The sequence below is a fragment of the Tachysurus vachellii genome, chromosome 12 (assembly GCF_030014155.1).
Source record: "Tachysurus vachellii isolate PV-2020 chromosome 12, HZAU_Pvac_v1, whole genome shotgun sequence".
Taxonomy (NCBI): Eukaryota; Metazoa; Chordata; class Actinopteri; order Siluriformes; family Bagridae; genus Tachysurus; species Tachysurus vachellii.
In genome coordinates, this window is record NC_083471.1 from 23,492,962 (window position 1) to 23,519,478 (window position 26,517).

Genomic DNA, 26,517 nt, shown 5'->3' on the forward strand with positions numbered 1-26,517 from the left:
TCACTGAAACTGCATAATAATAGCCTCCTGTTCTTGGCATCGGTGAGAAAACCGACACGGGTTCTTTTGTTTATAGCTTCGACGTGTTGCGATGCTTTTCTGCTCACCATGTTTGTAATGTCTGAGTTACCGTAATCTTCCTGTCAGCTCAAATCAAACAGTCTGGTCATTCTCCTCTGAGTTTTCTCATTAACGTAGTTTTTCTATCAAACTAACCACCGCTGAAAGGAGCTTGTTTGTTTTCCGCACCATTCTGTTTAGAGTCTGTTGTGTGTGAAAATCTCAGGAGATGAACAGAATCTAAAATACTCCCAAAACCCATTTGGCGCTAACAACCAAGCCACGATCACCAACGATCGCATGCTGTGAACATTAACTCAAGCTCTCGACTCGCATGTGCAGGATTTTATGCACGATTGATCAAGTGTAGTTAATTAATCCAAGTAAAATTATAACAAATAACACAGAATCAGATTAATTAATGCTTAGTAATTAACAAAGCATTTATTACACGTTATTAAAGCTAATCGCACGTTTATTAGTCATTTTATTGTAACAGACCTGCAATTTAGAATAAAAATAGATTTAAAGAATAAAAATTTTGTGAATTGTACAACAATTAACTCTTATACATACAAGTATCTCATTTGGGATTTATCGCACAAAAAACAAGAGTATCATTAACTCCTTAAAATGATCTTCGTCACGTGTTTGTTTATGACATTTAAATTAAAATGCGTTCACCTCAGAGGCTCGGCCGTTACGACGTAATTCGGATTCTGGATACATCACGGATACATTAAAGATTTTGTTTTCTCACCTGAAATTTGTACCAGATTCTTAGTACACAAGTGAATGAATGGGGATTAGTACGTGACTCTGAAGTGAACTCAAAAAGAATCAAAAATCAAATCAAAACAAATCAAATTTTTATTTGTCACATACACATACATACATACAGGGTACGATATGCAGTGAAATGCTTTATGCAACTGTCCGGTATAAGAATAAAGAATATAAAAAAGTATAAAAAAGCAAAAAAAAAATAAAATGAGAATAAAATAATAAGAAAGTATAAACTATATAATAAAACTATATGAGAACTATATGAAAGAAAAAAATATGAAATATATGGATAATATGAAGAAATAATGTATATACATATACATAAATATACATATACATAAATATAAGACAAAAGAAAAAAAAGACATAGTCAAGTTCTTTTTAGTACAATAAACGGTTTGGTATAAAGTTGCACTAACGTTAATTTTGATTGTAATTAAATCCCTTTCATGTTACTCTCTGATGAAAAGCATCTTTGAACTATACGTGTTGGCTTGAGCCTAATGATGGAATTGATTGTTCTTTTCGTTTATATGTTCTGACAGTAACAATGGCAATCCTCTGCTCCAGATCGAGGTGGAACCTACTTCAGATGTGAGTTTCACTAATAGCAAGCACCAGAATGAAGAATCTGTGGGTTTATGTATACACATGTGGGGGACAAATGAAAGGAAATAATCAGTGTTGTGCTAGTTACTAAGAAATAGTAACTAGTTACAGTTACTAGTTACTTCATTCAAAAAGTAACTCAATGACTTAAAAAGTAACGCGTTACTGTTGTTTTTAAAGAACGTTATTTAACGTTCCCATTAATGCCCTTTTGTGCGTTATGGTCTATACAAACACAAAACTGTTTTGTTGGTCTGTCCCTGGCTAACAGTCCGGTTAAAATCTAGTCACTGTTGTTTGGCTGACTCACTTTCGAGTGTGTCCACCGACACAGGTTTAGCTTCTAGCTTCGTCGAGGCGTGTAGTTTCTACCTCCAGATTGGAGTTGCTGTTTATCGGACCTTCGAACCAGAAAGACACAGCTTACATTTGACTAAAACGTTTTTGTCTTTATGCTCAACTAAAGTGAAATAATGAGCATATTTCCACTTTGAGAAACTCGTATTGCTCTCGCCTCGACTCACCTTTACTTCCGCACATACCTGAATAAACGGAAACACACCCACAGTGCGGCGTCTTCGCGTTTACTGCGGTTGGCATCCACCAATCCTACAATGCGTCGCTGCTGTAAACAGGTTAGTCTGTAGGCTACACTTCAGCCTACATGAATTAATTTAAAAAAGTAATGAACAAACGCACCACATGGTAACGGTAACAGAGTTACTTTATTTAAAAAGTAATGCGTTAGAGTATTAGTTACTGTCAAATGTAACTTTTTCATTCATTCATTCATCTTCTACCGCTTATCCGAACTACCTCGGGTATCGGGCATCAAGGCTGTAACTTTTTCTTTTTATTTATTTATTTATTTGAAAGGGACAATGCACATCAATCAACATTTTTTGTTTACACTCAAAATGTAAATGTGCCAGAATTAGCTGAAGAGCTATTTTTAATAATAATAACACAGTATCATAGTACAAAAATTAAATACATGAAAAACACAAAACAGATTAAAACTCTAAATAGATAATAATAAATACAATACAAAAATGGACAGTACCAAAGATAAAATAAGTTAACTATCGATGATTCCAATTTTGAGTGTTTTTAATCCATTTCTTGAGTTTGAGTTTAAATGATGAATACTGTAGCTGGTGCTCTTTCTGAGTTCAGTAGGGAGACAATTCCAATAATTTGAGGCCTGTACTGAAAAGACTGTTTGACCAAACTTACTTCGCCTATACTGTATAACACAGTCTCCCCTGGTAGCTGCCCTGTTTGCCCTATCACTGTTATTCCTCAGTTTTATAAATTCATGCAGAGGTGGGGATGCAAGCCTATGTAAAATTTTAAAAATGAGACAGACATCATGATAATGTGAGAAATTGTTAAAATTGAATAAGTTGTATTTAGTAATAATATTACAGTGGTGATGACTGATAGGTTTTTGATCTAATATTTTTAAGGTTTGCTTATAAAGGGTCTCAATTGGTTTTAGAGTTGTCATATTTGCTTGGGACCAGCTTGTGAATCAGTATGATATGTGAGAAAAAATCATGGCATGCATAAATAGTTTGGCTGCCTCTATTGTTATATATGGCCTAATGTTAGCCATATTATATCTGATGGTATTAGCCACTTTTTTTAACATGCTTTTTAAAAGTTAAATTAGAGTCCAAAATAATACCGAGGTATTTAAAATTGGACACTTCCATGATTTTTTCTCCTTCTATAAAAACATCTGCCTGCTGTACATTTGTGGACCTCTTAAAAAAGAACATACAGACTGTTTTGTTAATGTTAATGTTTTGTAACTGCGTTACAGTAACACTTTACTGCTGTTAATAATACATCATTCTTCTAGAAAATTACTCCAGAATCACCTTTAGGTGTTTTTTTTTTATCAACTAATAAAAATTCTTGCTTCTGTGTTTAAAAGTGTAAAACTCTCTTAGGTCATTTAGTGTTCTGATGAAATGGGCTGCTCGCTCGGTTCTTCCTTTCTTTGTGTTATTCCAGTTGGTGTGTCTCTAAAGGTCAATCTTAGAAAGCCTTAATAATGTTCTAATGAGAAATGTGTTCTTTTACTTACACAAGGATTATTATTTCCTTTTTTAATTATTACAAGTATTTCTTTTTCTACTCTCATACTAATGCAGTAAGCATAGAATATTCATGTCAGATAAAATATATGTCATGTATAATGTTCTACGATTCATTAAGAACGAAGACGGGAACCACGAAGCAGAAGATTCGGCCGACGAGTTTGAGGAGATGAACCTGTCGTTGCTGTCTGCACGTAACTTCCCACGCAAGGCGAGCCAGACAAGCATCTTCCTACAGGAATGGGACATTCCTCTGGAGCAGCTGGAGATCGGAGAACTGATCGGGAAGGGCCGCTTCGGGCAGGTCTACCACGGCCGCTGGCACGGCGAGGTGGCCATCCGCCTCATCGACATCGAGAGAGACAACGAGGATCAGCTCAAGGCCTTCAAACGGGAGGTGATGGCATACAGGAACACACGCCATGAGAACGTCGTGCTTTTCATGGGGGCGTGCATGAGCCCGCCGCATCTGGCCATCATAACCAGGTAGGTGTCATAGGACCAGCAGTTTCCCTCAGGTAGTTTATCGATTCATCTGATTCTGATGATTCTGGATGAGTCAATTCCGAATCTTACTTGTTTCTTCTGACTCTGAACTCATTACTGCAACTATTCTAATTCTAAATGAGTCAACTTTGAGTCTTTTGTAACTGACTCTGCCGATTCTGATTCTAAATTGTGATGATTCTGACTCTAACTGAGTCAAATTTGTCTCGGTGTTGATTCCAATTCTGATATTTTGATTCTGAATCAAATTCTGGTTATGTATATTTCCAGAAGCAGTAGTATTTAAGGAGAAACATCTGCATTTAACATCTGCATAACATCTGCATTTCTTACACATATACACATTTATCATTTATATTATTAGCGGTGTTGAATGCTTGATTCTGTTTGGTCAGAAGGTATTGATTCATTGTCAATAGCAGCAGCTTATCTTCTAATACGATCCTTTGAAATTGTTTCTCTATTTTTTTCACCTAAATGCTCCACTTTTTTTTTCTGCGTGCGCACTTAGAGGTTTGTTCAGTTGAACAATCCGAATCGATTTTCTTGCAAACCAGAAATGTTTTAATACTGAAATACTGCGTTAGAGCTTTATTATTTTTTTTCTTTTTCTCCTTTATTGTAGTATAAATGTACCTGAAAAAGGTCAAAAGATGTAATTGTTTCAATTCAAAGCACTTACATAGAAGCACCAAGCCTGAACAGACCAAATTGTGCTGAAATTGAGAGAAACAGCCTCCATCTGCAAAACCCCTGCGTTTTCAAGTGCGAGGAACATAAATATTGATTGTTTGCTTGGGCATTGCCACGAGTGACTGTTCGGTGATTGGTTTTCATATTACTCCATCCTGCGTGGAATAATTGTGCGGCTTTCCATCAGAAAAAGCAAACAAGCTTCCCGTCCGCAAAGAACACAATTATCCAGAGAATGTCCTGAGCAGACAGTGTTGCAAGGTGTTGTTGACATTTTTAGCACTAACGAGCAAAACGCAGACGTGATTCACCCACGTGTTCATACAGCTGTAGTCTGAGCACCGGCGACAGGCAGTGACAGCATGAAGCAATCTACTGGAACTCTCTACATGGCTCAAAGGTAATTGACCATGCCAGGTAGCCTCTGCTGACATGGATGTGATTCACAAGTCAGATTAGGAGTTGTGTTTGGGAAGCCCTCCTTGAGAGTCCTGGGATGTTCGTATGTACACGCCGAGACAAATTACGACGTCAGGTTCCACTGTGGCCGAAGCGAGACGGAGATCATGACTACAAATAAAGCTTTTTTAAATCTACTCCTGGAAAACGCAGAACAAAGTATATATTTATTTGGATGTGATTATTTCTTTGTACTACACACACACAATCACACATATATATATACATATATATTCATTCATTTTCTACCGCTTATCCGAACTACCTCGGGTCACGGGGAGCCTGTGCCTATCTCAGGCATCATCGGGCATCAAGGCAGGATACACCCTGGACGGAGTGCCAACCCATCACAGGGCACACACACACTCTCATTCACTCACACACTCACACACTACGGACAATTTTCCAGAGATGCCAATCAACCTACCATGCATGTCTTTGGACCGGGGGAGGAAACCGGAGTACCCGGAGGAAACCCCCGAGGCACGGGGAGAACATGCAAACTCCACACACACAAGGTGGAGGCGGGAATCGAACCCCCAACCCTGGAGGTCACGCAAACGTGCTAACCACTAAGCCACCGTGCCCCCTCTATATTCATATATAATTCAGTTCTTATGTGATGTTTTAAATGGTTCATTGTAAAATAAGCCCATGCAGCTACTACCTGAGTTTCTTTTATAGTAAATTAATCAACACTTTCTGACCAGATTCAAGAATTAACCGGCGCTGTGATGTAATAAAATATAAATATCATATTTGTATTTATTTAGCAATCTAGTTGGCATGCATTACAATGCATAAGCTATCTCCTGCATGGAAAAACAACTTATCAGGATATAAACCCATAGGCATGGAACCACCTCAAAGAGAAGCATCAGAAGCTCCGACGTGACACTTACATAGGCGATGGACAAACTTTTCAACCTCTGGCAACCGCACGAGTCTTTATAATGTAAAATGTAAACATGACTTTGAAGTCTCAGAAAGGAGATTATCCTAAAAGCTCCAAAACAATTACAGCATTACGTACAGCTTCCTCTTTCTTTGTGTGACATGCTAATTAATTGGTCCTGATTCTCCGGTGTAGAAATTCATTGTGTTTGTACAGTGCAGTGAAATGAGACAGGATGTAAGTGCGGATGCTCGCTGCGTGTTTAATTGAAATCTATTGTGAGGGATAAAACACAAGGAAGCAGCAATAAACTTGAATAATTTATACACACCATAGGAAAAACGGATGAAGGTCAAAATCAGAGCATACTGAGATTGAAAATAAGGCATAAAGACATGCACGCACGGGCGGATTTTCCTAAAAAGACACAGAAACTAACAATGCAGATTTTGGTTAGTGTGGGTTTTAGTTAAATTTCTTTTTTTACGAGTTGGGATTTTGAGGTTTTTGAACCATCACAGCTTTCTAGAAGACGTAATACAATGCAGCGAATAGCTGACTGAACTCGGGTGAAGTTTTTAAAACAGCCGGACCGCCGCGTGATGAACCGGGAGCATTAATATAGTTGTGCAAACATCTCAGTGTGATTTCTACTGCACTTTGCCGATTCACTCCACACTCCGCCGCTGATAGCATCTCGTCATAAACACAGCCGAGCTCTTTGAAATCAGGACCCATACCGATATGTCTGCTGTTTCTTAACCTTTTTCATCATCTCTTCTAGTCTGTGTAAAGGAAGGACTCTGTATGCCGTTATAAGAGATGCAAAAGTCATCCTGGACGTCAACAAGACCAGACAAATCGCACAGGAGATGGTTAAGGTAGGACGGCTGATCGATCCCATCATTATTCATAATATGTCACTTTTTTGTTTTCATAGCAGCAATATATGATTAGCAATATGTGAATATAAGACCCTAGTAGATCTTCAATCTTTATCCAAGACCTCTATAAAAAAAAATTTAAGCTCTTTGAATGTGTTTTTTTTCTGCAGCAATGAGTAAAAATAAAATTTAATATATGTTTTTTTTTTTTAAAAAAATAAAGACATTTTGTTTATTTATTTTAAATATTCCATAGGGGTGTCAATAATTTTGTTACAAATGTTTTCAGGAGCATCTTGCTCACTTTAATGAAGAGATCCATTAAGGAGCAATTCATGATTTTTTTTTTCGTCTTTTTCTTTATTTCTGTACTTTTTAATGACAGATTATTTAATTTGAAATGTTTAAAAATCATTTTCTTGTATTTTTAATCTAAGCAAAATAAAAAAATAAGCTTTAATAGCAAAAATGTAATATTTGTGTCAATAATCATATTATTATGTGAAAAATTTATATAAAATATAAATGTTTATTGTTGTATTTTATTATTATTATTATTATTATTATTATTATTATTATTATTATTATTTTGTTGTTGTTTTTGTTGTTTTTTGTTGTTGTTGTTAATAATACTACTACTACTACTACTACTACTACTACTAATAATAATAATAATAATAAATTATGTTGTGTAACAGTTGAATTGTAGCTGTTTGTGCGTTTATTGTTCAGGGTATGGGCTATCTGCATGCCAAAGGCATTCTTCACAAGGACATTAAGTCAAAGAACGTCTTCTACGACAACGGGAAAGTGGTCATCACCGATTTCGGACTCTTCACCATATCCGGCGTCTTACAAGCAGGCAGGTATGTCGAAGAAACGATTACATAGAGGGAGTAATTACATTTGTTCAGATGTGCTTGAAAAGATTTTTGCCTTTTTCTTCTTCAATACGCTGTTAATTAGACACACGCAGTCTGTCTTTGTGAATTAATGAGAATGCTTCTCTGTCTGCCATGAATTTTCTAACTTTAATTAGTTTATGTCAATTAATTTCATTATCGAGGGCCATTAAAACAGACAGAGCATGATTTAAAATGCTGCCTTTATAATGTGAGTCTTCTGATTGACATTTTAGACACCATCTTGTAGAACAAATCCTCCTCCAACAAACACACACACACACACACACACACACACACACACACACACACTAGTGTTAGCTGTAAGTCCGATCTGTCTCTCTCTGACTCTCACTACTACGAAGGCTCTGAATTCGTGTCGCACACATGGCAGGCTTGCTGTAAGCTTCTTTAGATCCTCATAATGATTGCTGTAACAGCTTATTAAGAACCGAGGCCTGTAATTACGAGTCTTGGTTACCTTTTGGCTGCAAATGCAAATGCAGTTTTACCTCTGATCTCGTGCTCCTGCTTTCTCACATCATCGAGACGATATAAGACAAAAGCTGAAACTCATCTCTCTGAAACATCAATGACAATGGGATGCTGGGTTTTGTGTTTGTCGGAAGAAATGGGGTTAATGCGAGCGTTTTGGGGCGTTTGCGTCACTATGAAGGAGGCAGGGCAAAGAACCAGGATTTGACCCAGTGCCTGAAGGTGTTTGGTGTTAGTGTGAGCTAAAGGAAGCAGGTACACGAAGGTAGTACGATTTTACAGTAAACTCACAACCTTGCTCTTTTTTTGTAATGAATGGAAACCTTCAATTCAGTTGAAAGTGCTGGACTGACGCTAATGCTTGTGTGTGTGTGTGTGTGTGTGTCTGTTTGTGTGAATCACTCCTTCTGAAACAATAAACATGAACCAAGATGCAACCCAGTCTGATACACACAGACAACAGTTTCATACTATTCAGATCTGCTTCAATATGATGACATGGGGGGGGGGGGCTTAGTGGCTTAGTGGTTAGCACGTTCACCTCACACCTCCAGGGTTGGGGGTTCGATTCCCGCCTCCACCTTGTGTGTGTGGAGTTTGCATGTTCTCCCCGTGCCTCGGGGGTTTCCTCCGGGTACTCCGGTTTCCTCCCCCGGTCCAAAGACATGCATGGTAGGTTGATTGGCATCTCTGGAAAATTGTCCGTAGTGTGTGATTGTGTGAGTGAATGAGTGTGTGTGTGTGTGTGTCCTGTGATGGGTTGGCACTCCGTCCAGGGTGTATCCTGCCTTGATGCCCGATGACGCCTGAGATAGGCACAGGCTCCCCGTGACCCGAGGTAGTTCGGATAAGCGGTAGAAAATGAATGAATGAATGATGACGTGGGACGTGGAGTTATGCAGTTGCAAGGAACAAAATTCTAGTCTCACACCTTGGAGAAAAACATCACATGTATGCGACTGGATATTAGAATAGTCTTAGAGTATATTACTATAATTTTATACCGTCTTGTGAAATTAAAGAGGCACGGCTCCTTCAGTCATACTGACAGACACACAAGAGACTGAGAATGAAGCCACGCCTGCTTTAATAGAGCAGCTTCAACTTGATCTATTTTTAAAACTTGATTAAAAACATGCTTATTTTTATTCCTGGTCTTTAATGATACATATCCTGGGAGCTGAAGCATGCTGGGTATTTTAACATCATGCTTGTTTATATATATTTTTATCCTTGTACAGCACTTAGGTCAACTGTTGTTTAATTGTGCTTTATAAAGTAGTCAGACTGACAGGCACAGAGGCCACACCTCCTTCACTGAGACTGAAAAGGCACAGTGACACTGACATGTAAATAAGCCACGCCTTCTTTACTGGTACAAACAGACACAGCAACCTCATCTCCGTTATTTAAATGAACAGGTATAGACGTATAGCGGTATTGAATTATCGAGGAATGGAAGTATTGAGATATGGAGTTATAGGATTATAGAGGTTTAGAGGTCTGAAGGTATAGAGGTGTAAAGTTCTAGAGGCATTAAGGTATAGAAGTGTAGAGGTATTGAGGTATAGAGGTATAGAGATGTGGAGGTTTGGAGGTGTAGAGGTATAGAGGTGTAGATGCGTTGAGGTATGGAGGTATAGAGGTATAAAGGCTTTGAGGTGTAGAGGCATTGAGGTATGGAGGTATAGAAGCTTTGAGGTGTAGAGGCATTGAGGTATGGAGGTATGGAGGCTTTGAGATGTAGAGGCATTGAGGTATGGAGGTATAGAGGCTTTGAGGTGTAGAGGCATTGAGGTACGGAGGTATAGAGGCTTTGAGGTGTAGAGGAATTGAGGTATGGAGGTATAGAGGCTTTGAGGTATAGAGGCATTGAGGTATGGAGGTATAGAGGCTTTGAGATGTAGAGGCATTGAGGTATGGAGGTATGGAGGTATAGAGGCTTTGAGGTCTAGAGGCATTGAGGTATGGAGGTATAGAGGCTTTGAGGTATAGAGGCATTGAGGTATGGAGTTATGGAGGTATAGAGGCTTTGAGGTGTAGAGGCATTGAGGTATGGAGGTATAGAAGCTTTGAGGTGTAGAGGCATTGAGGTATGGAGGTATGGAGGCTTTGAGATGTAGAGGCATTGAGGTATGGAGGTATAGAGGCTTTGAGGTGTAGAGGCATTGAGGTACGGAGGTATAGAGGCTTTGAGGTGTAGAGGAATTGAGGTATGGAGGTATAGAGGCTTTGAGGTATAGAGGCATTGAGGTATGGAGGTATAGAGGCTTTGAGATGTAGAGGCATTGAGGTATGGAGGTATGGAGGTATAGAGGCTTTGAGGTCTAGAGGCATTGAGGTATGGAGGTATAGAGGTATAGAGGTATAGAGGCATTGAGGTATGGAGGTATAGAGGCTTTGAGATGTAGAGGCATTGAGGTATGGAGGTATAGAGGCTTTGAGGTGTAGAGGCATTGAGGTATGGAGATATAAATGTATAGAGGCTTTGAGGTGTAGAGGCATTGAGATATAGAGGTATAGAGGCTTTGAGGTGTAGAAGCATTGAGGTATAGAGGTATAGAGGCTTTGCGGTGTAGAGTCATTGAGGTATGGAGGTATAAAGGTTGTAGCGCACCCGGCACGGTAGGACACGGAAGAATAAGCACAGAGAGTGGAGTCAAGCAAACCATGAGGTGGCTTTATTTTTACTTTAAGGTAACGACGCAATTTCAGTGCGCAACAAACTTGACAAGGGAAAAGACAACGCCTCCTTCACTGAGAATGACATGCACAGAAGCCACACGTCCTTTCGTAAGACTGACGGGTGCAGAGGCCACACCTCCTTCCCTGAGATTGACAGGGACAGAATCAAAACCTTTAGTGACAATGACATGTATATAAGCCACACCTCTTTCACCAGGACTGGCAGGTACAGACGCTCTGGGGTTTTTGGAAGCTTGTGTATGAAAATGAAAATCTAGTTAAATTAAAACAGCATCAAGAAAAAAAAAGACAAGACATAAAAATACTTTAACAGAACAGTTTTTTGTATGATTTGTGTTGAATGTCCAGTATACACAGTGTTTATTTTGGTGGTATAGGAATTACTGGCTTTAAATTCCATGGCATTGTCTGAGTTATTAATATCACGGATATCTCAATGATACAGATGATACTGCTATGATACGAGACCTGTTTTCTTCTGTTCCATTTCATCCCTCTGTGTGTCCACCAACTCACTCACTAGGGTTAGGGTTAGGGTTAGGGTCAGGGTTAGGGTCTTCATTCATTCATTCATCTTCTACCGCTTATCCGAACTACCTTGGGTCACGGGGAGCCTGTGCCTATCTCAGGCGTCATCGGGCATCAGGGCAGGATACACCCTGGACGGAGTGCCAACCCATCGCAGGGCACACACACACTCTCATTCACTCACGCAATCACACACTAAGGACAATTTTCCAGAGACGCCAATCAACCTACCATGCATGGACCGGGGGAGGAAACTGGAGTACCCGGAGGAAACCCCAGAGGCACGGGGAGAACATGCAAACTCCACACACACAAGGCGGAGGCGGGAATCGAACCCCCAACCCTGGAGGTGTGAGGCGAACGTGCTAACCACTAAGCCACCGTGCCCCCGAGTTAGGGTCTTCTTACTCATAAAATAATCTATTCTCCTTCCACTCTTCATGCAATGATCCAGGAACATGAAGATCCTTAAAAGGGGTTTTTGATGTGTGTGTTTTTCTTCTAACCCAGGTTGCCTTGTGGAAAAAAAAAAGCAGGCACGCTTGTCAAGCTTTAATAAAAGGACTTGTTGAAAGGGGCAACCAGTGATTTATCTGTAGGGTTCTGTTGTGTGCTTTTATTTGGGAAACCTTTAACCGAGGATGATGAAAAGCGAGTGATGATATCCTACATGTCAGGTTTGACATTACTACCATATATCATGAAGGTCGAGGTGCTGTCTTTTATTTTCATTGGAAACATCACCATTTTCATCTTGTGGCCTGTTTTAAAGGTAGGAACATCTTGACAGTTTAAAAGTGATCATGATATTTTGGCGTCATTCCTTTGCAAACGTTTCCACTGGCACAGAAAGGCAGTAAATCAACATTCGTGATGGGTTGTAAGAACAAACACACCCATCACCTCATCTAATTAAGAGCCCACATTGCTAAGGGGGAAAATGGCTACGGTTACGCAAGCTCGGGTCTGGAGATTTTTGGAATCGTTTAGCGGTGCAGCTCTGATCATGATCAACCCACTCTAATTAACAAGCCTGGCTGCAGTGTGCATCGTGAGTGGAAGATGTAAGAGCGAAAGAAGGCCGTTTGGGAATCGAAAATTTATCAAGTGCATGGATGAGCATGCACACTTAGACAAATAATAAATCTGTAGCTTTAGTCATGTACCATGAGCTAAGATCTGCCTCGATATGCCATTAGGATTTCTAATGAGTTGTTTGTGAATGATTAAGAAGTTCAACTTTAAATGCTAGACCAGGTTAATTTATGTATTTTTTTTTTTAAACATTAGAGCAAGGGATCATAAGTTGGATTTAATCTTGGGCCATATTATTCTGAAGCAAATATATTAGTGCTTGGGCTCCTTTATGTTGTTGCTGTTGTCTTTTGTTTGCCCCCGGTTCAGAGGCACCACAGCAGATAATCTGATCTGCATAGTAGATTTTATCACAGGTTTTACACCAGATGCCCTTCCTGACAAAACTTTACCATTTTATTCAGTTTGGGCCTGGCATCAAGAGTTGACCTGTCAGTTGCTGGGTTGGTTCCCTGATGCCCAGGTATAGAACCCCGGCCACATCAGTGAGAGCATGGGATCCTGCAGCAGGACCACCATGGATGCCTTGATGCCCTTAATGTACAGTAGTATGTGGTATCTGATGTTCAGCTACAGAAAAACAAAAACATTGTCGCTGAATATAATGCAGTAAAAATAGACTGGATCTACTGGACATGAAAACAATCTTCTTGGCAAAGAGCTTTGTTTACTTAAGGACACGGTATGTGAGAAAAGCATTGTCTTCTGCTACTGCTTCATTTTGCTTCAGTTTGGCTTCATGCCAAGCTTTGGATCGAGATTCACATAAGCAAGTCGTGTTCAGCCTGGAATACCAACACGGAACCAACATGTACCCAAGGCTTGGGGGTCAGATGTTTTAGAAGGACCTGTAGCAACACTTAACATAAAAAAAAAACCCACTGACTAGTTAAAGATGCTTTGACATGGTTGGTGTTTCTGGCCATGTTCACACTGCAGGTAAAAGTGGCCCAAATCCGATTCTTTTGGGGTCAAGTGACCAGGTCAGACTTCTTCAGGAGTAGTGTGAACATTCAAATCTGGCCCAGATCTGATTTTTTCAAATAAGATCTGGGCCACTTCCATACTGTATGTGGTCCTGAATCAGACCCAAATCTGATTTTTTTCCAATGTGGCCGCAGTGTGAACAGCCAAGGCGGATTTGATGCGACTTTTATGTCAATCTACATCGACATTCGTCACAATTATGCGCCGGCAAAAATTATTATTATTATTATTTTTTTTTTTTTTGCGCCGGCGAAAACGTGACACAAACGTGACTGGTAACGTGTGTGTTAAGAGTGTTATATAAAGTGGTTACGTGAACCAGCTCATAATGTTTGCATTGAATACATCACATTATAGCATTACATGATATGTTTGCTTGCACCAGATGATACAATACTTCCTCCATAACCTCGGCAACTTTTTAGCGCAACGGCGTGCTGCGTGTGACGTCATTGTTATTGTTCGTTTGCGCATGCGGGTCAGTTCGAAACAGCAAACAGTTCACACTGGTATCTGATCTAGGCCACATTTTAAAAGGTAATGTGAACAGACAAACAAAAAAATCAGATCTGAGCAAAATATCCGAATTGAGCATTAAGACTAACAGTGTGAACGCGGCCTTAGAGAGTTACAAAGGTTCTCACACTTCTCACAGCTTCATCTTTGTTCACTTGACATTCTACAGAATTTTTAATATAGACTTAACTTAAAAGAGCCGTGAAGAGCAAGTGACACTACAAAGAAACGGTGACATTTGTACGTAAGAACATAAAGGTGTAAAATCTGAAGATGGATGTTTTAAATACAAGTAAAAGTTAAAATTCGTAAAATTGTGGTTGATTGAATTGGTAGGCAGGCAAAAAAAACATAACTATGTAATTATCTTTAAAGATGCCCTGCCACACGCATTTCATTACTTTTGTGGTAAAGTCTGAAGTTTACCATGGACATTTTTTGTGTGGAAATAATGCCATGGTTACCTTGTTTCAAGCCATTCTAGTGTGGTACAATATAGAAAGCCTGCAGGAAGACTCAGCTCGATTTGCGCCAGTTCTCATGAATATTCAAATGAGCTATGCTGCTTGGCTCCGATTGGCTAACCGCTAGGATATGAGAGCGTGACTATTCATTCACCCAGCACAATAAGTAGCCTAGGCTAGAGGAAATTTGTTTACAATCACCTGGAATTGCGGCAGAACGTTGACGTTCAGCCATCTTTGCTGTATAGGAAACTCACTGAGCTACACGAATTCTGGGGGCGCGGTCTCAAGTGGGAGAGCTCATGAATAGTAATGAGCTCAGTCACTCTGACGTCAGAGTGACCAGCTTTTCCAATTGACCTGATTTCTCCCCTTATTTCTTTTAATTGGCTAGAACTGACCGGGGAGGTAGCAGTTCGTTTTCACATTCACGACACAACACAAACAAATATGGACCTAACACATATCAAAAAATACAAGTAAAAACGCTTTTGTGTGGAAGGGCACAAATTAAGATAAATATATTATTTGAGTATATAAATATATAAAGGTAAAATTTAATTCTTATGTATAATAACAAAGTAGATTCTATTGTATACAATCAGACATGGTTTAGGGCTGTTATTTGATTGAACTTGTAACCTCTTCACAGATATTTAGGTGGCTGTAAATGTCAGGCTGCTTCAGGGAAACGGGCTTCAGCTCTGACTGTTTCTGACGTTTCCAGAGCTTGTGTCAATGCAAATCTACATTACTGAAGTCCAGCGATTATGTATGCAGCCGGGTTACGGTCTCATGGCACAAAAAGCACTCACGCCATCTGATGGCTTCGTCTATCAATAGTGTCATTTTCAGATGAAATGTGAAAAAGAAAACTCAGATTGTATTAAAAACTTTCATGCCACTTTGCAATTCCTTTTTCTTGATGATAACCTGTTCTCCCTTCAAAGGTGTTGAGGCAAATTATTTGCAGAAGCCTTAAAAACATGAATGCAAGAAGGCAAATAGAATGGATTCAATTTGCTGGGCTTAAATGGATTTTGCTTGGTGATGTTTCTTTCTCTCTGCAGTAGGAGAGAGGATAAGCTGCGGATCCCTAGTGGCTGGCTCTGCCATCTTGCTCCCGAGATCATCTGCCAGCTCTCTCCGGAGACAGCCGAAGATCAGCTCCCCTTCTCCAAACAGTCGGACGTCTTTGCCTTTGGGTGCGTTCGCTTTTCCACGCATGACGCATAAAAGCACAGGACTCTGACACATGACTTTTGGAAAAAATCCCACTTATCCCACTTATTGTCAATAGTAAATTTAACTAACAGGTATAGAGGTATAAAGGTGTTGCGGTATAGAGGTATAGTGGTATTGAGATTTGGAGATTTGGAGATATAGAATTGTTAATGTATGGGGTATAAAGGTATAGAGATATTGAGGTATATACAGTTAATATTGTCGCTGTCGGGCGGAAACCTCGTATGTCCAAATTTGGTCAATTTCATATTTTTTCACATATCGATGCTATTGGTCAGTCCCCACGTGGGTCTGTTATTTTTACAAGTTATTAACCAATCTAAAGTCTTGAAAATAGCTTGAGCGCAAATCTCATGACTCCATTGGACACTTCAACTGTCCACCTCTTCCTCACTCCGTGTGAGAGCTTCACGGCATATTTCTCTTATTTTAATAAGAGTCGCAACGAATCAACACGTCTTCTGAGGTAAATGTCTTCAAAACACTGGGCTCAAAGAAAAAAAAATCTTGACCCCCGCTAGTTCTGGTGCTCGTCTGAGGACAGGAATTTAGCGCAAGACAATCCACTGCAACGCAGACTAAACCCTGTGCACTGCAGATAAGGTACGGCGTTTTTTTCATTTCCTGAAAAATAACGGTTTTGGAGAAACGAGGATTCCGTCTGACAGCGACGATATATAACATGAAATGAAATCCAATTGGATATCTACATTTCAATGGATACCCCATTCAGATGCTACATAGAAGCTCCATAGAAATGTCCATATTCTAATAAATAGTTCATTAAAACTGAATAGAAATGCGACCATATTCCAGTCTACAGTAGTCCCTATTAAAATTAGATAGAAAACACACAGAAATGAGACCGTATTGTAATTGATCTCTTCCTGAGACCGTATCCCAATGCATAATCTAAACAAATCCAATAAAAACCACATAGAATTGACACCATAACGTCGCTGTCAGGCGGAATCCTCGTATCTCCAAAACCGTTATTTTTCAGGAAATGAAAAAAACGCCGTACCTTATCTGCAGTGCACAGGGTTTAGTCCGCGTTGCAGTGGATTGTCTTCCGCTAAATTCCTGTCCTCAGACGAGCACCAGAGCCCAGTGTTTTGAAGACATTTACCTCAGAAGACGTGTTGATTCGTTGCGACTCTTCTTGAGGAGAAATATACCGTGAAGCTCTCCCGCGGAGTGAGGAAGAGGTGGACAGCTGAAGTGTCCAATGGAGTTATGAGATTTGCGCTCAAGCTATTTTCAAGACTTTAGATTGGTTAATAACTTGTAAAAATAACAGACCCACGTGGGGACTGACCAATAGCATCGATATGTGAAAAAATATGAAATTGACCAAATTTGGACATACGAGGTTTCCGCACGACAGCGACGATATTCTAGTTGTTAACCTACTAAAATCCAGTAGAAACTAAATAAAAATGAGACTGTAGCTGCATCCCAAATGACATACTGTACATACTGTACTCACTATGTACCCTTCTGTCTAGTGCACAAATTTTAGACGGGTTGAATCCTTTCAAAAGGAACGCTAAAGCTTTTCGCTAACCGGTAGCCGTTTTCTAGGCATCAAACGCACGTGAAGTGAATCTTTAACAGAATTCAGTGAATTTTTAAAAATAATGCTTTTGTAAAACGTCTCATTTACCGGAGTCAGAGTTATCAGCCATCATGCACATTTTTCTCATCCAGCATCAACGCCTGGTAGCCAAACCCCTCATCCGCTACATAAGCAAAGCTGAGTGTTGAGTGCATGACGTGTTTAACATCCAACACTTTGTGTATTTGGTTAAATATGTGTATCATCCAGGTAGTTTTCAGTGTGAGCACACAACACTATTCGCACTATTTGTACTATAAAATTTCACTTTCTTACACTTTCTTTTTGCTGTTTAACCAAATAACTCTTTCTTTTGAACAATTTATTTATTTATTTATTTTTTATGAATTCATTACTCCTTTATGCAGCATTATATCCAGCCGTTTGTGCGAGCTTGGTCTGCAAATATCTGGAAAAAGATCTAATCTGTGGGCGCTAAGCACTCCTTTATTGCCCATAGTGTCTCCCTTCAGGCTAATGAACTGTTAGCCCAAAGCAATCAATTAAACACACAACACCAGAGTCAATCTCATTTCGAAGCTGTAGCGACGTGACGGGGAAAAAAACATCACAAAAGGTCTCCAAATGCATTACAGTTAATGAACTCTAATGTTTCATTTCATCCCTCAACTCTCTGAAATTGAGGTGGAAGTGACCCCGAATGTGTCACTCATCATTAATTCAGTGCAATAATCACCCACTTTAAATGAGAGAAGTAGCAGAAGAATGTAGGAAGTCTAATATCCTTTAGTCGCTTGCTGTTCTCTTGGGAAGCGAATGGGATGAAGTGCTGAATTTGGCTTTTTAGTGTTCAACTTAATTCCCCCCCACGGTGTTCCTCTGGAGACTGTAATGGTGATGTCCAGCTTGCAAGTTCGACACTTTTCTTAGCTAATTCTTTCCTAGAGGCTAATAAAGCTCTCTGAGTGTGGTGTGATACCCATCTGGATTATCTGTGGGATAAAATGAAAACAAATTTTAACTTTGTTTAAGCTAATCCTTAAAGGTGGGGTCTCCGATTTTTGAGAAATGCTTCAGAAAACTGAGTCGGGCCGAAAACTAAACAAAAATCAAAACAAACGTGTAGCCAATAAGCAGAAAGGGGCGTGTCTTGTCAATATGTGCGGAGAGAGTGTTCAGTGCGCATGTGTGACATTAGCAGAAAGCGGTTTTAACATTGATATGGAGGATAAAAACAAAGAAAGAAAGAGAAGAAAGACTTACGATAAGGTAAGAAGTAGGACGTGTTAATATAGGATCAGCTTTCCAGCGCTGGAGAGAACTGAAGGAGCAGGAAGTTGGTCACATATTCACAGATTGGAGTTTCCCGAGTCAATAACTCCTGAGCTAAACGCTGTTACTACACAAATAACACCTCTTTTCTATCGTAGTAATGTAGAGACGCAGCTACAACCGTGTTTTGTGTAGTAACAGCGTTTAGCTCAGGAGTTATTGACTCGGGACACTCCAATCTGTGAATATGCACACATGCGCACTGAACACTCTTCGCCCATACTGACAAGACCCGCCCCTTTCTGCTCATTGGCTACACGTTTGTTTTGATTTCTGTCTTGTTTGGTGGCTTAACGCAGTTTTCAGAAGCATTTCTCAAATATCGGAGACCTCACCTTTAAAGAGCATTAAAAAGCATCAAACGTATACAAAATAACAAATATCTTCCTTTAAGGTTTGTAAGGTTGAATATGCAGAATATATGTTTATAATGTATCCTGAAAAGGATGCGATGTAAGAAAATAATCACTTCCGGGGTGATGCAATGTGTCTTGATGTGAAACTGTTTGAGTGAGTTTGTTCTCTTTGTGGCGTCAGGTTCCTGTTCTTGATGAACAGGAGTAGAACCTGAGGTGCTCTTCTGAAGTGGTAGCTCAGTGGTTCAAATCCCAAGAAAAACCAGTCTGCTCCTGGTGGGCACTTGAGCAAAACCCACAACCGCTTAGTTGTAGAAACAGGACAAAGGTGCTGTAATGTCTGTAAGTGTCTTCTGATGTTTTGAGATGCTTTTCTGCTTACCACAGAGTGGTTATTTGAGCTCATGAGTCTTTCCTGTCTGTTCGGACCGTTCTTGATCTTCTCCAGTGACGTCAACAAGGCAATTGATTCTCATTGGATGTTTTTTTTTATTTTGCACAAAAACCCTGTGTCACCTGCATCTCCATGACTTGATGTATTGCACCGCTGCTTATTTCTGTACTTCTGACTTTTGCAGTTGTTGAGCCAAATATAAAACCTTGAGTATAGAGTGGAGCTCACACAGCTGGACTCTAATCTGTCCAGAGGCAGAAATCTGTCCGTGTGTGTGTGTGTGTGAGTTCAGTTTGCTCACTACACTGTTTGGGTGAAATGAGATGGATAGATGGATGGAGAAATACAGGATGCTGCTCTGCTGCCTCCTTAACACAGTAGAATTTATAGACAATAGTTTTGTCCATATGCAGGATCCATTGCTGTGTGGATTTAATTTACTGCCCCGTATTTAACCCTTTTTACCAGCACACCAGTGTTAAATCCACTATCCACTCTTCAATCAGTGTAAATATGATAAGTTTAAGATGAATGATTTTCTGGCTGTGAGTCTGATCTAAAATGAGTCAGGACTCAGTTGGCTTTCAGTGTGAGACGTGATTACAACGTCTTCACACACTCGGGGTGTCTCAGAAAGCAGAAACGGGTTTGATATCACCGTTAACTTTGAATTTGTTTAAAATAATGACTGTTTTTTCTATAAATAAATTGCTTCTAGTATTCTAGGGAAAATCAGAAATCCTTATGAAACACTACAAAATCTGAGTGTTTACTTTCATATCAGCTTCATATTAAACACCACTGTGGAGTGAGACATGACTAAGACATTCAATACTGAACATAAACTCAACCAAACAGGAGCAAATTACATTTATTGAAGTTTTCTCTGGGATTCTTATGATTTCTCCTGATTTGTTGTGTAACATGCTGAACAAGCTGTGAATATTTGATCAAATCAGGGATGCTTTCTTACGGAGGTCCTAAGACTCAATGCATTATTAGATTTTATTCTTTATTGTTTTGTTGTGGGGGCTCGGTGGCTTAGTGGTTAGCACGTTCGCCTCACACCTCCAGGGTTGGGGGTTCGATTCCCGCCTCCGCCTTGTGTATGTGGAGTTTGCATGTTCTCCCCGTGCCTCGGGGGTTTCCTCCGGGTACTCCGGTTTCCTCCCCCGGTCCAAAGACATGCATGGTAGGTTGATTGGGATCTCTGGAAAATTGTCCGTAGTGTGTGAATGCGTGAGTGAACGAGAGTGTGTGTGTGTGCCCTGTGATGGGTTGGCACTCCGTTCAGGGTGTATCCTGCCTTGATGCCCGATGACGCCTGAGATAGGCACAGGCTCACCGTGATCCGAGGTAGTTCGGATAAGCGGTAGAAAATGAGTGAGTGAGAGTGAGATTAACGTTTTGTATGCTGTGTGATGTAAGAACTTGCGGACGCTCGGTTTCCTCTTTCAGTGCTATTAATGCTAAGTATCTAAAAGCCGCGTGACTGAAATATACGTGCGGTTACTTTAACTGTGCTTTTAGAAACGGCGGCTGGATTAACCGCAGTAGGGTCGCTATATTGTCTTCGACGATAAAGATGCAGACATCACAGCCTCCCTTTTAAGTTTCAGACACTCGATCACATGAGTCACCGATCAAAGTGGAAAATGCATGTGACCATCCATGTTGCTGCGTTATTGCACTTTTCCTGCCTCTATAACATGTTCTCATGAAGGATCACAAGAAAATTATCACAAGAAAACAAATAAAACAAAACAAAAAAAAAGTAATGATGCACTGTCATTTCGACATGCTTGTATGTAATTTAATAAATTGATATTTATTGATATTGCTATTGATATTTTGTCTTTTTGATTTATTTATTTATTTATTTATTTAATTACCTCTTTTTAAATCCTTCAAGTTCAAAAGATCTAAGAGGGTTTGTTTGTTCCGTATCGACACTCGACTTGCTGATTATCAATTATTTTTCATCCCAGCTTAATTATGGTGAAAAGCATACCAGCGTGAGCTTGCACATGTTTCAAGAGTCAAGAGCTCCCTTTGTCTGTTTAGTCAATTTATTCTGGACACTCCTTAAAGACAAGAAGTCCTACTCGGGTCAAACGGAGGGGTATCATGAGGGCTTTTGTGCTACACACATCTTCCAAACTGGAATTCTTCTGAGTAACGTACTGTATGTCGACGTGTGTAATAAATATCCTCCGTCTTCCAGGACGATCTGGTACGAGCTGCACGCACGGGAATGGCCTTTTAAGAACCAGCCGGCTGAGGTGATCATATGGCAGGTGGGCAGCGGGATGAGACCCAACCTCACTCAGATCGGCATGGGCAAAGAGATATCGGTGAGCAAACACTTCAAACTTTAAATAAAATCGGAAGTTAGAAAGATCACAAATGGGATCGATCTGATAAGCAGATGACGTTTCTCCTGTCCAAATAAGGACATACAAACAAAGTGACCTATCAAGCACAAATAACACATGAAAGTCTTTGTGTGAATTTTTGTAAAAGAGTCTCATGGCACTATAGTTTATATATATATATATATATATATATAACGTATTTACTGTATAAAGTGATATGAAATAACTCAGCATCTTGCAAAAGTATTCACCCCCATCCCTTACCCATGTCCCTCTTTTTATTTTTTTTTCCCCCACCTAGAAATAGGATTTGTCATGAAACTACACAAAAATAGCTCATAATATTAAAGCAGAGGAAAGAAATATCAATCAATCAATCAATCAATCAACAATCGATCAATCAACAATCAACAATCAATCAATCAGTCAATCTCAATCAAGCTCTAGTTTATGTGGTGAATACTTCCCCCATTTTTTCTGTAGATTTATGTGAACATTCTTGTTCTCGTTCAGGACATCCTGCTGTTCTGCTGGGCTCATGAGTCCGAGGAAAGACCCAGCTTCTCCAAACTGATGGAGCTGCTAGAGAAACTGCCCAAGCGAAACCGCCGCCTCTCGCATCCTGGACACTTCTGGAAATCAGCTGAGTATGTAAAATGAGCCAGGTTCTAAAAAAAGTACTCTGAAGTCCTGGAGATTGAGCTTATTGGCGTTAGACATGCGGCATTGTGGGAAAACTGTGCACTGGGGGAAACGGCTTTGTACGGATTGTACGTGTTGGCATCATGTTCTTCTGTTTATTGTTTGATCACGTATGGACGACGGAAGATTCCTTTATTATTTATTGTTTAATTCTGTTTGTTTGTTTGTTTTTTTTCCTCCCTAATCTATTCAATCTGTTTGTGTTCTGAACTTTTCAATTTATTCATGATTAATTTGTCAATGTTATCTTTTTGATGAACTTCTGTTCAGTCACAAGCCATGTCAGTGTGTTTGATGATGCATTTTTATGAACAAATGCAAATTGTTTTTTTTCCTTTGTTTTTTTTTTTATCCTCTGCGTCCTGCGTCTGTAATTTTTATTTTCATGAGTTTATGGAGTGAATGTATTTATTTTGTGAATTGAACTATTGTTTATTTATTTATTTGCTTTCAGTCCAATCACTGGCATCCATTTTGTGTGTTGTGTACGCACGTGTGTGTGTGTGTGTGTGTGTGTTTGTGTGGGCATGTTTAAAACTTGGTGTCCAAATGTCCCCACAAGGACACGAATATCTGAGTCTGACCTTTTAATTTGAAATTAATTAATTCCAAAAGGACACGATTTTTATTTATAAAAAACAAACAAACAAAAAAAAATCTAAAAAATTTCTTTTTGTTTTAGGATTCAAACATTTTGATAGTGTCCATAAGCTGCATTAATAACTAAAGTCAGCAGATGGTCCTCACAATGATAGTCTGAAAAACTGTGTGTGTGTGTGTGTGTGTGTGTGTGTGTGTGTGTGTGTGTGTTCATGTGGCCGTTTCAAATCATAAAGCTTTACTGCTCTTCAAAGGTGCACAAGTATCCTTACTTTTAAAGATAAATACAAACAAACTAGAAAAGGGGCTGAAAACAAAAGAAAAAGAAAAGAAAAAAATGACGATTTGATTTTTTTTATGATTGTACACGGAATCACAGACGCTTGAATTGTATTATATCCAACTGTGAAGACGAGAGATCTTGTCGGGGTTAAATTAAACACTGATCCCTAGCCTGTAAGAATCAGACAGAGATTTAACCTCGAAGGCAGTTTAAAAACCACACCGTTGTACAATACAAGATTTTTTTCCATCGTTGTGTATAAACTATGAAACTCCAACGACTGTTGCATGCAAAGCGTTGTTAGTGGAAAAATGCGACGGTAAACCTTCCGTATTTTGCTCTTTTATCCTATAACTATGGAGGCGACATTAAGCTGCGTATGGCTTTAAGATCACGGCTCCGTACGCCATACGTGTTCACTCTGGGCGTTGACAATCCGTCCTTCTCACTGCTTACAGATCTGTTGCTGCTGTTTTTCAAATCTATTTTGGGATCACTGAGATTCAGATATTTGTTTTTTTGTGGGTCATTTATATTTGTACAGCTTAAGACGTTTTAAGTGCATGGACGAACGACCCGTAATTGGGCGCTTCTTTAACAAAAAAAAAAAGACCTCATGTAATGAATAGTGTTTAATTAGAATATTCTTTCTCATCGCTACTGTAATATTTTGAGTCATCAAACATCATTAGACCGCTTTTAAAATATGTAAGATAGATGTTTCTAAAAGTTTCAACTTTTAACTACTTGTGATATTATCTAATCCATTCTATAAGTCTGTATTATGTATCAGGTTGGAGTATGAGAGCCAGGAGGAAATAAACAGGAAGAAGGAGGAAGTGAAAAGAAAGCGCTTGTTTACAAGCCTGTTTGCCGTGCAATGGACCTCGGGTTCAAATTCGTAGCTGTAAATGAATTTTATTTGGATTCATTAATTCCATGTGTCTTTCTTTCTTTCTTTCTTTCTTTCTTTCTTTCTTTCTTTCTTTCTTTCTTTCTTTCTTTCTTTCCATATTTTTAACTCTTCTGATTTCATGTTTGTTATTTACTTATACTAACTTTTTTTTTATTTACTTTTGTGTGTGTGTGTGTGTGTGTGTGTGTGTGTGAGTGAATATTTGATTGCCTTTTCCTTTTCTCCATGATTGAGTTCCTGTATTGTAGGTTGTAGGTGTGTCAATGCTTGTAATTACAGATGCCTTATGGTGCACAGCTTAGTGACTGCTTTACTCATCACAAGCTCCGTTCTTTCACTCATCCTTTACGAAAAAACTATATATATATACGACAATAAAAAAAATTTCATTTTGGAATTTTATGTTTTTCAGTCCTTTCTTTTATCCTATTCTTCCTTGTTTTGTTCACGTTTCCCATTTCACGTTGACAGAATTCAATATCGAGTCGACTCCAGAATGTCTGCCATCCTTTAAGAGAACAATAATTGTTTTGTATTATTTATTTGTATCGTTTCAACTCAACTGTAGGTGGATTGGCTGTGAGAAATTGCCTCTGTGTGTGTGTGTGTGTGTGTGTGTGTGTGTGTGTGTGTGTGAGTGTGTGAGTGTGACTGACTATGAGTAGTATGTTCTGCTCAACTGATTGGTGATAAAAAGTGTTAAACCTTTCTAATTTTATTAATTTCTTTTATTTATTTAATTCGTTTTTAAACAAATTTTATTTTTGTCATTAAAAAGTTCATTTAATGACAGCATTTGCTTTTAAAAATACAGCAAGCTTAGAAAAATGTTGGCAGGATAAGTTGAAGTTGAAGACATACTGTACTCTGGGTTAATAATGAACTGCTGTGTTCTGCACCCGAGCAGGTTTGTTATCTTTCGCAGCTTTCTAATATTTTAGCCTTTTTAATTTAAACAGCCGTTAGTTGATACCCAACTTTGGTTATTTCCTCAGCGTCAAGTTTCTGTTGAGTTGCTACATTATGTGATATGTGATGACACGCTGTTGTGTGTCTTTACCTAAGTAGCTAGTTGTAACGCTGTAACCCCGAATCGATTCACAGTGTACATGTTTAGCAGCACTATAAATGTGGAGTAATACTGAATGGGGGGGTGCTAACTTTGTGTATAAGCAGGGTTTCATAATCCGGGGTACAAATCCAGTGTTAAACACGCTACTGAGTTACAAGTGTGAAACGTTCCTATAACCGGCGTTAAGATGGACATAACCCAGGGTTAAGATAGATAGATAGATAGATAGATAGATAGATAGATAGATAGATAGATAGATAGATAGATAGATAGATAGATAGATAGATAGATAGATAGATAGAAGCATGGTTGTGCATGGCTGATGGACCAAAAACTCTACAATCTAATCAACCTGGATGAAGACTCTCAGAGATAATCTCAAAGAAGAAAAAGTTATCTTCATTTTGAAATGTTAATGAAGGGTGGAAAAAGGTTCTGGGGATGAGACTACAGTCTATTACAGTCTATTACAGTGTCTATTACAGTGGCTATTACAGTCTATTACAATATATTACAGTCATTTACAGTCTATTACAGTGTCTATTACAGTCTATCACCATCTATTACAGTGTCTATTACAGTGTATTACAGTGGCTATTACAGTCTATTACAGTGGCTATAAGTCTATTACAGTTTATTACAGTCATTTACAGTCTATTACAGTGTCTATTACAGTCTATCACCATCTATTACAGTGTCTATTACAGTGTATTACAGTGGCTATTACAGTCTATCACCATCTATTACAGTGTCTATTACAGTCTATCACAGTGTCTATTACAGTCTATTACAGTCTATTACAGTCTATCACAGTGGCTATTACAGTCTTTTACAGTTTATTACAGTCTATTACAGTGTATTACAATACAGTCTATTACATTACAGTCTATTACAGTGTATTACAATACAGTTTATTACAGTCTATTACAGCGTCTATTACAGTCTATCACCATCTATTACAGTGTCTAT

General features: G+C 39.0%; 1 protein-coding gene across 3 annotated transcripts in view; it reads left to right on the forward strand.

The window, feature by feature from the left end:
* Positions 1 to 26,517, forward strand: part of ksr2 (kinase suppressor of ras 2) — a 109,886-nt gene that overhangs the window by 77,908 nt on the left and 5,461 nt on the right. For 2 of the 3 annotated variants that reach the window (XM_060884244.1, XM_060884246.1), the window contains exons 15-21: positions 1,392 to 1,440; positions 3,682 to 4,049; positions 6,902 to 6,998; positions 7,734 to 7,867; positions 15,765 to 15,899; positions 21,825 to 21,954; positions 22,489 to 23,220. In XM_060884244.1, coding sequence (XP_060740227.1) covers positions 1,392 to 1,440; positions 3,682 to 4,049; positions 6,902 to 6,998; positions 7,734 to 7,867; positions 15,765 to 15,899; positions 21,825 to 21,954; positions 22,489 to 22,635 — 1,060 coding nt within the window. In that variant the 3' untranslated portion in view covers positions 22,636 to 23,220. Of the gene's footprint in view, positions 1 to 1,391; positions 1,441 to 3,681; positions 4,050 to 6,901; positions 6,999 to 7,733; positions 7,868 to 15,764; positions 15,900 to 21,824; positions 21,955 to 22,488; positions 23,221 to 26,517 lie in introns of those variants that run through there. The other variant, XM_060884245.1, reaches the window with a different exon arrangement.